Here is a 15,868-nt window from a genome sequence, read left to right on the forward strand (position 1 = left end):
TCATGCTCTGAAAATCGTTCATGAAAATGATCAGCAGTCGTTGTGATTGACATAAGAACATGTCACTTGCAATAAGCGAACAAAACAACATGAACACTATTTATGTAGCCCAACCAACGCCAGGACACTTGAAATGAAAGCAGGCACTCCATCCATACCCCCTATTATATTTGCCTCAAAATACATTAAAAGTAAATAATTTCAGGAATGAATCTTGAACTTTCGCTAATGCCGGAAATGGTCTTTAGTCTTTTTATTGGCATTTCTCGTGGACCATTCGTATTACAGTACCTAGAGCAAACATCTACTGCTATAGACCCTGTCGAGCAGGAAAATGACCTACTATGCAAGGGCCAGCTCTACAACCTGTACTCAGTGAAACTACTCAGATAAGCAAAGGTTGCAGATCAGTAATTCTCCCTTGTCAGCTCTCTGAAATGGGCCATCTGGATTATCACTACAAGCTTTTTTTCTCCCACTGATAATAGCTCATCTTAATTAATTAGCCTCTTAGAATTTGTATGGCTACTTCCACCTTTTCATGTTCAGTATGCATATATATCTCCTTACTATATGTTCCATTCTATGCATCTGAAGAAGTGGGCTGTAGCCCACAAAAGCTTATCCTCAAATAGTCTCTAAGGTGCCACAAGGACTCCTGTTCTTTTTGCAGATACAGACTAACACGGCTGCTACTCTGAAACCGGTCATAACCGTCCTGTAATTTTAACCCTACACATTTATTGATCACAAGATTACACACGTGCAGAATAACAGATTTTGTTCAGGTGCTGACAAAGGGGAAAGGTGCCACTGCCTCTCAACTGCAAGAGAACCCAACTGGCTTTCTAGGCCACTGCCCTCAGGAGAACCCTCTCTGGCCAAACCTTACTGTGCAACAACATCTGGAGGTTTATGCAGCTGTGAAAGGGCTGAGGAAAGAAGACGCTGTTGTTACTATCAAACGGTATGTAGTAAAACAAATAAAGTTTTCAGTTTGTGTTTCATATCTCAGAACTATAAAGCAGAGAGAAAGTAGAATTTTGCTGAAAGTAGAATTTCGCTTCACAGTCAAACTGCCCAAATGTCTTCCTCTGGTGATTTAGCCAAGAAATGAAGCCATCCAGATTTTCTCATTTAGAATGAGTTAGAATTAAAATTAGTGTGTGTTAAATGCTGGATGTATCTGTGTCTAAACTTTAGATGGAAATGTCTGGCGCTAAAATGTGAAATTAGGGGGATAATCAATGATGTACTGTCCACTCTAGGCAAGATGGAGAGGGTTTATAATTGTTATTAATACTACTAATAATATAATTCTTATGATAAAGAGAGAGATTCTATCTTATTAGGAACAGCTTGTTTAAAAACTTCTCTTGTTTAGTTTCTGATGATTTTGTTGCTTAAAATAAAAAATTAGCAGACTTTCCAGAAAAATTTTGGACAGGGTAGCATGCTGAAACAGAAGGATTCTTGAGATTATGAAAAGACTTCAGAATGTGAGTTTTGGAAAGATGAGCACTCTTCGATGGGTCAGCTTCATTGCGTGAAAATACACAGTCAGATAAGTTTATGGGCATCTCAGAAAACTCAAATACAGTGACTGCAGCATCTATTTTTTTCAGCACCATAGTATAGATCCACAAGAATTTTCCTGTGGAAGGGGGAAGTAAGCATTGTCTGGGGTTACACATGCCTTTTGCTTAGGAGAAGAGAATAAATGCAAAAAAAAAAAAAGTAAGTCATTTTGCAGAAAGAAAGCAACGCACTTCCAAAACAAATCATCTTCAGTTGGTACCATCAGGAAAAGAACTAAGAAGAATGCTAAAACCGAGTGGCCAAAGCTTCACCAGAAGTGATGGAAAAAGGGGAAATGGACACCTCCTTTACCAGTGGGGGCAGAGCATTGTCACTCAGAGGAGCTGTCAGGGAAGGGCAAACCTCGGGGGGTTCTGCTGAAAAGCCCAAATAAAAGGGTATTGCTGGTTGCAGAGGAACATCAAGGAGATGTGTGTCCCAAGCAAATTCCATCAGGAGTCCCTACTGAGAAATGAAAACTAACCTCTCCTCTCAGAACCCCTGTACTCTCTGTGGAAGAGACTTCCTCCCAGGGCCCAGCCGCTCCCACAAATGGGGAGGAACCGAGCCCACTCTTTCCATTGTGCTGTCAGTCTCAGGTAAAAGTCTTGAGTTGGGGAAAAACCAAATGTTCATTTTACTTCCTTTCTTTCTCCTTCCTCACAGGATAGCAAAGGCTCTGGAACTTCAGGATCATGTCAAGAAAGTGACTAGAAAATTATCTGCTGGGGTAACTAGAAAGGTGAGCGTTTGCGTTTTTCTTGGCGCAAACCCTGGGACGAATTTTGCTCCTTGTTCCCCAGTGTTGTATCTGGAATAACTCCACTAAGCTAATGGAGTCCTTTCACATTTGCATTGATATAAATGAGAGCAGAATCCAACCCTTCATGTTCTAAAATGAATTTTTGTTTCAAATATACAGTAGTAAAATCTCCGTTTGGGTGTAAACCTATTGAAGTTATGGCTGGTAAATTATCTCCAGAAAATAGCTGACATATTTCTGAAATGTCCATAGTGTGAATGAAAAATGTCATTGGTAAATAGAGGGTCTAGTTCTGTTTCCAGTTACATGGATGAGATTCTCGTTGCTTCCCCTGAGACGGTGGGGCCCCAGCATGCATTGTGTGCTGTCTCACTTCAAAGGGAGTTACGTCCATGTCACATAGTACAGAATATTGCACAGTATGTTTCTCAGATTGTTCAGCTCCTTTAAATGACAAGCATATATGTGTGTGGAGGGAGGAAATGAAGTCTAAGCACTGAGCTTTCGAAGGTTGACATATTTTTGGTTTGCTCTGAATTAGAGGATTTCAGAGTCCCGCATAGAAATGAATTTTATGCATCATTTTTTAAAGAAAATGAGTTACTTGCTCTCACTTACACGTGGGCACCACCACTGGCTTGAGTGAAGTAGGCCAGGAAGACAGAACTTAGCTCCCAATGTCTATTCTTCATTTTAGGTGTGTTTTGCACTGAGCATGCTGGGTAATCCGACAGTTCTGCTTCTGGACGAACCATCAACTGGAATGGACCCTAAAGGGCAAAGTCGCATGTGGTGAGTAATTCCCTGAACCAATTATTAGGCCTGTTTTTTAACATCAGAACTAAATCAAAACAGCATAATAAAAAGTCGAGGGCCAAGACTTTCGAGATGGGAGTTAGGCTTCTAAATCCACAATTAAGCACCTAAAAAGAGGCCTGATTTTGAGCATGTCTACACTGGCACTAGAAGGGGGGAGGGATAGCTCAGTGGTTTGAGCATTGGCCTGCTAAACCCAGGGTTGTGAGTTCAATCCTTGAGGGGGCCACTTGGAGATCTGGGGCAAAAATCAGTACTTGGTCCTGCTAGTGAAGGCAGGGGGCTGGACTCAATGACCTTTCAAGGTCCCTTCCAGTTCTAGGAGATGGGATATCTCCATTAATTATTATTATTATTAAAGCAGGTACAAAAAAGAAGAACTTAACAGCCCCTCCCCACTAAATCAGCACTGTAGCAAATCTTATTTCAGAGCAGTCCCTCAATGGAGTTTGGTCAAATGGGAAGTTCAAAGTACAAAGTAGACATCAATGTAAGGTTGTTATGAGGTTTTAAATACATTTCCTTTGTCATTTTGAGGGGGAAATACAATAGAAAAACCTGTTTGGCTCTTCCTCTGAAGTAATTTTTGTCTTTCTTTTCAGGAAAGCAATTCGGGCTGCACTGAAAAACAAAGAGCAAGGAGCCATCCTAACAACCCATTACATGGAGGAGGCTGAGGCAGTGTGTGATCGAGTGGCCATCATGGTGTGTGGAAAGCTCCGGTAGGCTGTAACATAGATCAGTTCAATAGCAAGATGGACACTATAGAAGTTCTGAGGGAACAGGTAGATGTTATGGAGCCAACCTCATTCATTACACCCACCAGGATGTAAATTCTCACAGAGTATTTCCTGGAGGCACCCACTTACCCCGCCCCCCAACATGCTATAAAAACAACAGGGGGGTAGAGAATATTTACCGGAGCTCTGCTTTGGACAACTCCGGCTGAATTTAATCCCTGACATCCACTAAGAGGAGAGGGTCATGGAAGCAAGTCTCTTCGTCCATTACTAAGTATTTCCCACTATGTTGCTTTCTTTGTCTCCAGGTGCATTGGTGCTGTTCAGTACCTGAAAAGCAAGTTTGGCAAAGGTTACTTACTGGAAATTAAAGTGAAGGACCCAGCACAGGTTGATAGCCTCCATATGGAGATTCTGAGGATCTTCCCACATGCAGATCGTCAGGAAAGGTAACTACAAAATACATCAGGGTCCTGAACCCCTGAAGAGTTACTTAGTGTATCATTCCCACTACTGCAGTTTGGCAGCAAACGTCACAGCCTGAACAAAGATCTCTAGTTGGGAGAGATTAACGGGTTACAGTCCCTACCTGGCAAGCTGATTAGAGACTGTCATTGTGTCTGGGCCATGCAATAAGATATGGAAGCTTCTTGTACTTTCTCCTTCCCTTCTGGCCCCCACACATGAGCCAGACACAGTTTGACTCAAAGTGGTGTCTACGAGCTAGACACAGGACAATGGATGCAATTTCTTTTCTCCCTCAGGGTTTCCTCTTTGCTGGTTTACAAGATACCAATGCAAGAAGCACTGCCTCTGTCCCAGACTTTCTCCAAACTAGAGGCAGGTAAGAGAGTAACTATCAGCAAAAGGTTAGGCTCACTCGAAAAGGACTTGTAAAGTCGAAACATATTTTTTTAACTGTATCTTCATTTCTCCACAGCCAAACGAACCTTCGGCCTCGAGGAGTACAGCTTTTCTTTGAACACTTTGGAACAGGCATGGGATTTCAAAGTTATACACAGGACTCCAGGCCTATTGTAAAGGAATATGCAGGGGCAGTTTGCATGTGCTGCGAAGCTTCCGAGGGAATAAAGAAGGCAGCACAGCACAATGATCAAACTTTGGAAGGGAAAAAAAAAAGGATGTTTATTGGAGAAAGATTCATTTTCAAGCTTCTAAAGGGAATAATTATAGCAGTGAGGGTCAGATAAGGACTGGGAAGCACAACTATGTTGGTGCACTAAGGAACAGCAGATATAAGGCTGGTGCAGGGGTACCTCAACCTCCTGGAGCAGGGAGAAGCAGGCAGACAGATCATGACTGAGCCACAGTCTGCTTTGCGAGCTGCTCAATGCACAGGGCATGAGGCAAAGCTATAACTCACTCCCGTGTGAGTGAATTAAAAGGGCAAACACCCCGCTGTGAAACCTTGCCTTGCAGTGTCTGTAGGGCATCCTGGTGTGAACAGCCCCCATAAAGAGCCATCATTACATTCCAACTTCAAAGACTTTGGCTGGAAATCTGTTTACAGAAACATACACAGAAGTGAATCAAAATAAATATACAGTCTTAGAGAAGACGATGGTCTTTTCCAAGTGTTGCTCCTGATCTTTGGTGAGCTGGTGAACAGGAAATTAGAGAGCACTTGCTGCTGCCCTGAAGAGAGCTGTATCAGCAGAAAACCTGTTCTCTGCAACGGCAGCTCCAGGCACCAGTGCCCCAAGCAAGTGCCTGGGGCGGCAAGCTACGGGGGGCACCCTGCTGGTGCCTTGTGAGGGCGGCAGGCAGGCCGCCTTTGGTGGGAGGTCTGCCAGTCCTGCGGATTCAGCGGCAATTCGGTGGCAGGTACACCAAAGCCACAAGACCGGCGGACCTCCCGCAGGCATGCCGCCGAATCCACAGGACCGGGGACCTCCCGCAGGCACGCCGCCGAAGGCAGCCTGCCTGCCGTGCTTGGGGCGGCAAAAAAACTAGAGCCGCCCCTGGTTCTCTGTGGTGTTCATCTTTGGGGCAATTGCAAACCCATGTGTTGCCTTCATAAAAATAGTAACAAATGTTTAATGTATTTGTTATCAGTGTCAGCAAATAACCAGACTTTTGTTGTCATCCATTTCAGGTGTTCTTAGAACTCTCCCATGAGCAAGAAATGGATAATTTTGATATGGCTTTGGAAGGAACTTTCGAGTGGGAAAGACTTCAGCAGGAAGACTTTTAAAATGTTCCATTATATTTTAGTCAGTATAAATGTGTATGATTTAATAATGCACATATTTACTATCATTGCCACACACTTATCAGCACAATAAAAATTCAGGCCTGGAGCTTTGCAGCTTCTGTACTTTGGACAAGGGAATCATTTTTTAAATTAGCCCCTCTTTTGAGAAAAGAATATTTTTAGAGGTGGAGGCATTGGGGTACTCAAGGTGAATTGCTCTGCATACAATAGGTGTTAGAGGAAGTACAGGCCTGCAGTTGTGAAACAAGTCAGTGAACTTGACATATGGGTTGGGTTGGTTGATATGGATGTGGAAGCATGCTTTGAAGTGAACAGTTAACTAAATACGGATATGCCTTTTTAGCCAGAGTTTTGTTCTGTAGTTAAAATAAATCTTCAGTCTCCGCCATCCGAATGAGACTCTGGGTCAGATCTTCAGCTCATGCAAAGCAGGATAGAGCTGTCAATGGAGCGGTGCCCATGTATTCTGCCTGCCTCGTTTACAGATGTTATATAAACCGTGCAGTGAGTGTATAGTGCTTTACGTGTTCATGGTGTAACACAAACAGTCCAACTTTGAACTTGGAAGTAACCGTTTGGTAGGAGTGCTGCAGCACAAGTGTGAATGGGGATGACGTGTGCATCCGAGCAAGGCTAGTCAGGAAGCATAATCCAACTCCTCGCACTCCCAAGTCCTTTGCGTGCTCCCTTAGTCTGAAGAGAGCAGGGTAGGAATGAGGGCTAACGCATCACAAACCCCCTAAGAGGTAAGGATTAGCTCTATGGAGGTTAATGAGGCAAAGAAAGGCTAAGTGACTTGGCCAAGGTCACAGGGTGAGTTAGTGGCGGAGCAGTGACTGGCGCTCAAGTTCCTGTCTCCATTCCTGTGCACTTTCCTCTGACGGGAAGTGAATAACTGAGAAACACCATCATCTAGTGCACAGAAAGAAGTCAGTTTATATACAGTGCATCTGTTTTCTTTCTATCTCTAATTATAAAATCTATGGTCATTTATTATGTTTGTCTCATTAGAGGAGAAGTCTGTATGAAGTTGAGCCTTCAGTCATAGGTGGGTGACTTCAAACACATGGCAGTTTAGTCAGTGGAGTAACTAGAAATGATTTAGCGTCCACAAGAAGATACTTGTACTCTGCTTACAATATCACTATCATGAGTCAAACCTGCTGCTTATTGGAGTCTGAACTAGCATCATATAGGTAGGAAATGTCATGTTTATTTAATGGGAATAATTTATTAGTGCCCACTTGTTCATTTGCAACAGTTACAGGTATGTAGCAGCCTGCAGATTTAAATGGCTTTTCTTACCACTCTGTGTGTTGAAACATAAAGAAAAGATGCCAAAACACCTTATAAAATTCATCCTTTTCCCTAAGTGTTTAAGATAATTTGCTGCATAAATCATCCCAGAACCATCCACCCCTGACGTTGACTCTGCTGTGTACTACTCTGTTCGCTCTGTTATATAACAATGTATTTTATCAGCTTGTGCTGTTAGATAGGGTGTGGTGACTCTTCACTGTTCAGTGCGTTTACAATTGTACAGCCCTGCATACCTGTACAGCTTGGTGAGAATACTATTCAATACTTCATTATCTTTAAATGTAGAAAGTCATTTAGGCCCAGATTTTTAAGAGCGTTTAGGTATTTCAGCACTTAGCACTGCAGCACCTAACTAATTTAGGAGCCCATCAGGGGTTTGAAGTTCCTCTGTGCCTAAGTCCCTTCTGAAAATGAGATTTAGGCCCTGAAATTAGTTAAGCGTTGCAACGCTGAGTACTGCAACACCAAAATACCTTTAAAAATCTGGGCTTTAAGTTCTACCTTGTGGAAGCGCTACAGTTCAGACAGTTGGGGCACTTCCCCCAACTCAGAAAAAGGAGAAGATAAAATTATGTTTTAATGCTTTCCAAGAACACACTTCTCAGTTTGGAAGTAAACAAGGCATTTTACCCCATAAAGCGGGTTTCTCAGTGCAGTAGCGCCTCCTCGTGGTCAGATGTGGTGTAGCGGCTGTCTCCCCATATGGTGCCCCCTGCCCATGGTAGCTCCATCACAGCATTGGTTTCTCTTCTCACAACTTGGCCCTGTGGGCAAGTCAGACTTTAGTCCACCCCTTCTGGGGTAGCAGAACCAAGCTATCATCCAATGACCTTACAGCAGGTCTTTCCTCCATGTCTCTGGGCTCCATGTTCCTTACATCAGTGGTTCTCAAATTTGGGCCGCCGCTTTGAGGGAAAGCCCCTGGCTGGCCGGACCAGTTTGCTTACCTGCCGCGTCCGCGGGTTCGGCCGATCGCGGCTCCCACTGGCCGCGGTTCGCCGCTCCAGGCCAATGGGGGCTGCAGGAAGCGGCGCGGGCAGAGGGACGTGCTGGCCGCCCTTCCCGCAGCCCCCATTGGCCTGGAGCAGTGAACTGCGGTCAGTGGGAGCCGCGATCGGCCAAACCTGCGGACGCGGCAGGTAAACAGCCCGGCCAGCCAGGGGCTTTCCCTCAACAAGCGGCGGCCCAAGTTTGAGAACCACTGCCTTATATCTCTTACCTCAGGAGCTGGTAGGGAAACCCAAGCCAGTCCTCTACTCTGAGTTCCAGTCCATGGACCCTGTAGCTGGCAGCCAAGTTGGCTGCCTCTCTAGACCACTTCCTACCTCTTCTATCCCTCAGAGAGCGACTACAGCCTGTTTCCCTCAGCCCCTTTGCTACAAACTTCCTGGCTTCATAATCACCACCCAGCCCCTCCTCAGCTAGGCTTCATTCAATTAAGCTTGGCTTTCTCTCTCTCTCAGGTGTTGCCAGGTATGCTATTTGGCCTCTCAGGCCCACATTAACCACTTCAAGGCCTGTGTGGGATACACACCCCTAGTTGCCAGGCCTGAAGACTCAACCTGTGCTGTGAAAGTCAAGCTGAGCTCTTTCTGGCTGATCTTCAGAAAAGGACCTGGGGATTACAGGGGACAAGAAGCTGGAGATGAGTCAGCAGTGTGCCCTTGTTGCCAAGAAGGCCAACAGCATATTAGGCTGTATTAGTAGGAGCATTGCCAGCAGATCGAGGGAAGTGATTATTCCCCTCTATTCGGCACTGGTGAGGCCACACCTGGAGTATCGCCTCCAGTTTTGGTCCCCCCACTACAGAAAGGATGTGGACAAATTGGAGCAAGTCCAGCGGAGGACAACAAAAGTGATTGGGGGCTGGGGCACATGACTTACGAGGAGAGGCTGAGGGAACTGGGGTTATTTAGTCTGCAGAAGAGAAGAGTGAGGGGGGATTTGATAGCAGCCTTCAACTACCCGAAGGGGGGGTTCCAAAGAGGATGGAGCTCGGCTGCTCTCAGTGGTGGCAGATGACAGAACAAGGAGCAATGGTCTCACGTTGCAGTGGGGGAGGTCTAGGTTGGATATTAGGAAACACTGTTTCACGAGGAGCGTGGCGACGCACTGGAATGGGTTCCCTAGGGAGGTGGTGGAATCTCCATCCTTAGAAGTTTTTAAGGCCCAGCTTGACAAAGCTGTAGCCCAGTGGGGCAGCTTACCTGTATTATATTCGTTGCTTTGTTCTTCTGCTTTATTATATTAGTAGTAATGCAAGGAACCTACAGGCTTTTATCCTGTAAGATTTGGCTTTAGTAGAGAGTATGAGGCTTGAGGCCTATAATCTCTGGTATATATAAACATAAGTAATTTATAAGTAACAGGGAACTGAAAGTAGCAAGCAAGAGGGGAATTTTGTCCTGGATACTGACATCAGCCACCCACAGAACATAGCTGACACCAGCATCTGGAAGGTTCCGGGCCGCAAAGGTGCCATAACAACAAAGTGATGTGTATGCTAATAGGGTAACGTCATACATATACTAACCTATAGAAAATGGACACTTTAAGGTGAGGAAATACAAATAAGGACCTCTATTGAATATGCATTGGATATGGCAGCGTCAGCGAAACCTACTATAAAAGTAACATCCCAGGGGCAACAGAAGGTTGGAGAGATGTAGACCTTGGGAGGGACCAGAATGATGGCCACCGGGGAGGATGAGGACGATGATGATGATGAGAAAGATAACCATTATCTTACATACTTAATCATTAAGTAAGTTAAGCAAGATAAGGGTGTAAGTATGGACGTCCAAATGTACTTTCTGTATTATCTCTATCTGCCTTGTTAAGTTTAAGTGTGTGTATAATCTTTGCTGGAAAATTAATAAATTATATATTTGTAAATATCTAGAGAGAGAGTTCCTATGGTGTGAGTGTTGCACCTGTACACATTGGGGTTCCCAAATTATATGATAATTTTACAGTAATCTTACTTGGGACATGAACCTGTTAATCCTCAAGTTACAATTATATATACCCAACTTTGGGTCAAGCTACTAAGCCCTGGCTGGGATGATTTAGTTGGGGATTGGTCCTGCTTTGAGCAGGGGGTTGGACTAGATGACCTCCTGAGGTCCCTTCCAGCCCTGATATTCTATGATTCTATGACAAAGATTCCACAGGCCACGTTCTGCAAACCCCACTGTCGTCTTATTTTGCCCTTGGTTATACTTGCGTGCAACACCACTAGGCAGTTAATCCAACCACATCCTCAATTATTTCAGTGGGTTCCTCTTTCAGGAGTGCTGTGCAGATGGTGTGGTAGGATCGTGGCTTAAATCACCAAACCCGTTGTTGCTATCTGAGGAAGAATAGGACCCATCTCACTCGCACCTAGCTGTGTTGGCTCTGCTATGCTAACAGGAGTGTTAAAATGAATTTTTGTCTCTATGGCGGCTTGAGCAACCGAAAAATTGAATAACTGGAAGAAACAATGAAAAATGGCTAACTTTATGGAATAATAGCTGCAAAAATCCTATCGAGCCAGCTCTGCTTGTCCTTAAAGGGAACAGCTGTGACTCTGAAGAGACATCGGGCAAAACTGTTGAGTTAGTTTTCTGGTGCATATTAGTACAACCTGACTTGAGCCACAGATACCGTTAGCTGGTCCAGTCGCAGATGTGCACCTTGGGGACTTACTGACCTCTGACCTCAGGGGAGACAGGAATGGACATAGGTGATTGGTTGAGTACAACTCTCTTGAGAACCATAGAGATTGTTCTCTCTCCACAAACAGTACCACAGAAGATATAATAAGGATCAGAGTGGGCAAGGATAGCCTCTGAAAAAGGAGGACGTCCCTGGCAGAGGGACATTAGAGGGGGGAAGGGGCATGGCTGGGGCATTCCTATAGCCCAAGATAATCCTGGAGGCCACAATAACTTATTGGGGCAGTTGCCAACTAAGTGCAAGCTAGGACAATTTTCCAGATGGCTCTAACCTATGCCAGGGACAGGTACAGCCCCCAGAAGCCCTCAGTTTGGAGCAGGAGCAAAGGGGGCATAAAGGCACCTCTTCACACTCACCCTCCTGAGTTCCTTTACTGAACTCAGCTCTGGCCCAGGGATGAATTCAACCCTAAAAAGTTCCCTCCACCACAACAAGGCTTTCTATTTGCATAGGGCCCAATCCTGCAAGCTTCTGAGTTCTGTCAAACACCACTGAGTTCAGCGGGAGATGAGGTCACTAAGCATTCCCAAAGAAGTGCTCAGCCTCTCACAGGCTCAAGCTCATATTGACTCGTTGCTGTCTCAGACCAGATTTTTGGACTTCGACCTTTGTCCATCTTTCATTTAAGCTGAAAGGTGCAGAGGCAAAGTTCTAAGAAACTTTTGACTGTAACTTTCTTGGGACTGCTCTCTCTTGCTAAGTTTGTTTGCGGTATTCTGAGCATAACTGCAGTTCTGAGAACTGGTAGTAAGCGAAGGGGAGGGAGAAAACAATTGAGAAATACGGGGGAAATGGTCACATGAACAGAGCATTTTGGCAGCATGACAGTGAAAAGGACACTGTTTCCTTTCAGTGACTATTCTGAATAACTAGCTTATCCAGCTGGCATCAAAACCACTGTGCAGAGAAACAAGGAGAGTGGTTCACTATCTTCGCAGCCTTTTCCAAGTGTCCCAGGTTCCTTCTTCCTCGCAGGCTTTTGTGAAGGTGAGTTTATTTCTGCCTGTTCTGATTCTCTGCTGTCTGAGCCCCTGTCGTTCTATTAGTGCTCTTCCCTCTCTACAGTCTTTCGTGTTTACTGACGCTGCAAATGATTTTGCTCAGGCATGTCTTGTTTGATGTACAGCTGGTTGGGAAATTTTTGACCAAAGGGTTTTTCATCAGAAAATGGCAGTTTGTTGAAACTGGAACTTTTCCTGCGAGTGTACCAGTGTTGACTAAAACTTTTGTTGGGAAAGGGTCCGTGGGTCCAGGATGGAATTTCTGGGCAAAACCAGAGAGAATTGCACACCAGACCAGCCAATAGTCTGGTGGTTAGGGATTCACATGAGAGACCCAGGTTCCAGTACTAGCGCTGATGAAGAGTTATACAAAGTAGAATAGCATCAACAGGAAAGTTTAAGAGAGACCCACCCCAGAATAGCCACTGTCCTGGTGGTCAGGACAGTCACTGGGATGTCAGAGAATGGTCAAGTAGGTATCATAGACTATCAGGATTAGAAGGGACCTCAGGAGGTTATCTAGTCCAACCCCCTGTTCAAAGCAGGACCCATCCCCAGACAGATTTTTGCCCCAGATCCCTAAATGGCCCCCTCAAGGATTGAACTCATAACCCTGGGTTTAACAGGCCCATGCTCCCCTGGGAGCTATCCCTCCCCCCAGGTACTTGAACCTGGGTCTCCCACCTCCCTGTGGACTGCCCTAATCACCAACCGATTGGCTATTTGGGGGTGGGTGGGCTCTCTTTTTTCATGAAAAGCTTTGAAAGGTCTTGGTTTCTTCCTGAGTCAAAACAGGAAAAAAATTTAAATTCTGAAAAGTTTTGCTGGACAAGACAATTGTTAACCTGACCAAGTCTAGTTTAAAGTTCTGCTGGGAGCCTGACATTAGCAGATGGCTCCTCTCAGGACTCCGTTCTGATTCTGGAAGCTGGGTTTCCCTGATCAGCTGGTGGTGCTTCGAAGTGTTGAGTGAGGCCGAGCAACACTATTGTTTGATGGAATATTAGACTTTCAGCTCAACAATTTTTCCACAAAAACTTCACAAACGGCAGTCTGCAGAAAAGGTCAACTTTGTGTTAAACTCTCAAATATCGAAAAATTTTAATTTGGATATGCCACTGTGGTGCTTTCTGGGAGTTGAAGTTTGGGTGCCTCATGTCCCCGTTTTCCTCTCTGGAGTGGGTTCCCCAACTGGACTAACATCTCCCATGATGCACCTGGGCCAGGAATTCCCACAAAGCACCATCACAGCTCACCACAAGGAGGGCCTATGGTGCATCGTTTAGATTGCTGATGTTGATTTTTCACTGCAAACTTGAAACTTTTTTGGGAGGTGGGGGGGGGGGCAGTGCAAATTTCCAACCAGCTCTAGTGCTGAGTACCTTCTGAGGTATGCTGAATTCAGTGGAAGTGAAAGGTGCTTGGTGTTACGCTCATGGTCTGGTCCTAATAAAAACAGACAAGCATCCTTGTCAGCCACACCCCCTGCCTATCTGTGGCTGATAGGTACCTCCCGCCTGTCCACCAAAACCACAGCCTCTTCTGTGATAGGTCCCCTTTAGTATGTTCCTTTTTCACCAAGAACCCAAGATGAGTCAGTTTTCAGATACCCTGTTTTATGAGGATGGTTTCCTCTTCCCAGGTCCAGAACAACATTCCAATGCCACAACTGGCCTAATGGAAGCAAGATTTTATTAAGGCTAGAGAGAGATTCATATTATAAACAAACTAAGTTGTTTATAAGTCGTAACTAGTCTGAAAATTCACAACACACAACTTAGCTAGGTTCACTTTAGTTGCCTTTTGATTTCTTTGACATGGCTAGATGATCGGAGCAGATAGGTACCCCGAATGAAGATGTTTACAGAGCTATCCTCGCTGTTTCATGTGTATTACAGTTATTCATTTTTATGTCCTTTGTCCTGGATAAATGAGCTTAGGGGGTTCCCTAGACCCAGATCTTGAAAGGTATTTAGGCTCCATTGGAAATGAATGGAAGTTAGGAACCTAAATACCTTTGAGGATCTGGGTCCTAGTCACTTATATGATGCAAAGGTTTATTGGAACTTACAGCCACATCGTAGTAGGCTTTCAGCCCAACGTGTGCATTTTCCATCTACTCTGGGCGTTTGTCTTAAAGGAAGGTGGTAGTAATTCTAAAGCATTTAACTCATGTAAACAGATAGAGGGTGTGTTTTCCCTTTATGATGAATTTTACTCCATATTAATTATAAATGATGGGCACATTCCCAATAATCGCTCTCAAGCCCTTAACAGCAAATAGCAGATCAATGTACTGACTCTCCCATACATACATTTAAAAAAAAAAAAGACAATCCACTAAATAGTCTTGTTTCATGTAAGCGTTTGGCATTACAGCTGAAAATAAGATGAGTTAATGCCTGCCACCAGGAGGAAAGGGGATACGAGTTTCCCTTTATGAGACATATGGATGACAGACTCATTAAATGAAATCCAGATGCTCCAAAAGACCCATTACAGACGACCTGCCCCCCCCATACCACATAAAGTGCTCCGTTCAGTTGTACCAATAGAAAAAAAAACCCTCTCACGCTCTCTCACCCCATTCCAGAAATGCTTCCTAGACGTCAGCGAGAGATCAGTGTGTGTCAACAAACCGGGGCCCTGCTATTAAAGCATATATTGGTGAAATGGAGGAAGAAAAAGCAGAGTTTACAGGCAAGTCAGAAGAGCTGGGGTTTGTTCTGAGGTTGGGGCTGGTCTTCACCGGAGAACTTGTACAACAGGCAGCAGTCGTGGAGCCAGACTGCCCCACCCAAAGAGAACCGGTCAGAGGCAGAACAAAGCCCCACCCTCCCATCTATAGCAAGCATCCTTATCTGTAGTGCAATGGCTAAGCTACAGCTTGCGGGGAACTTCTAGGAAGCTTTGTGCTCCGCTCAAACACTGAGGCCCAGATCCCCAACGGTACTGAGGCATCTGGCTCCCACTGGTTTCAGTGGGAGTCAGGTGCCTAAATACCTTTGACAATCTGGGTCTGAAGCTCTGCATGACCTGTGACATGGTCCAGTGCCATGAAGGCAAAGGCCGTCTCTCACTCTTCAGTTGCTATTGACGCTCTCGGTGATCTTTGCATTTCGTTGACCGTTTGGCTTGTTTCATTACCAGGTGGCTGTTCTCTGCTTACCAAAAAAAAAAAAAAGTCTGTGAATTTAATGCTCAAGAAAGTGTAGAAGACTCAGAGAACCTGAAATGCAGTCTCTGGTGGAGATGGGGCCCCAAACCTTTGCCCTCCCATCCCTCTGTGTAGGACTGGCTCTGTATGTCATTTCTACTCTACAGAAGCTGGAAAAATAGCATAGTGTTATAAAAAGGTATATCCTTGGCAATCATTAAAAGGAATCTAATTGGATAACCGGGGTTGTGACTGGGAGTGTATCAGGTATAACTGCATGGGTCAATGCTCACTCATCAATTGTTCCAAAAGTGCTTGAGAAAAGTCAGAAATTGCCATTCTAAACGCTCTCACTTCTTGACAGGATGAAGGCACTTGAGCTTTGACTGCATGCTTCACAGCACAGGCAAGGGGCGGACTTTGCATAACAAATATGCAAGTATGTAAGGTCATTCAGTCAGGAGCTGCTCTCCCAAAGCGTAGGCCAAAACCCTACAATGGGATAAGCTCCTTCTATGGGGCAGTATGGTTGCTGGT

At 44.9% G+C, this 15,868-nt stretch overlaps 1 protein-coding gene across 1 annotated transcript in view; it reads left to right on the top strand.

The window, feature by feature from the left end:
* The window catches only part of LOC128847859 (uncharacterized), a 125,894-nt gene that overhangs the window by 54,239 nt on the left and 55,787 nt on the right, over nucleotides 1-15,868 (top strand). The window contains exons 32-41 of the mRNA XM_054047584.1: nucleotides 789-967; nucleotides 2,245-2,320; nucleotides 3,039-3,133; nucleotides 3,760-3,879; nucleotides 4,206-4,346; nucleotides 4,662-4,741; nucleotides 4,838-4,893; nucleotides 6,014-6,110; nucleotides 12,047-12,160; nucleotides 14,768-14,874. Of these exons, the coding sequence (XP_053903559.1) occupies nucleotides 789-967; nucleotides 2,245-2,320; nucleotides 3,039-3,133; nucleotides 3,760-3,879; nucleotides 4,206-4,346; nucleotides 4,662-4,741; nucleotides 4,838-4,893; nucleotides 6,014-6,110; nucleotides 12,047-12,160; nucleotides 14,768-14,874 (1,065 nt within the window). The remainder of the gene's footprint in view (nucleotides 1-788; nucleotides 968-2,244; nucleotides 2,321-3,038; nucleotides 3,134-3,759; nucleotides 3,880-4,205; nucleotides 4,347-4,661; nucleotides 4,742-4,837; nucleotides 4,894-6,013; nucleotides 6,111-12,046; nucleotides 12,161-14,767; nucleotides 14,875-15,868) is intronic.

Source organism: Malaclemys terrapin, chromosome 13 (genome assembly GCF_027887155.1).
Source record: "Malaclemys terrapin pileata isolate rMalTer1 chromosome 13, rMalTer1.hap1, whole genome shotgun sequence".
Taxonomy (NCBI): Eukaryota; Metazoa; Chordata; order Testudines; family Emydidae; genus Malaclemys; species Malaclemys terrapin.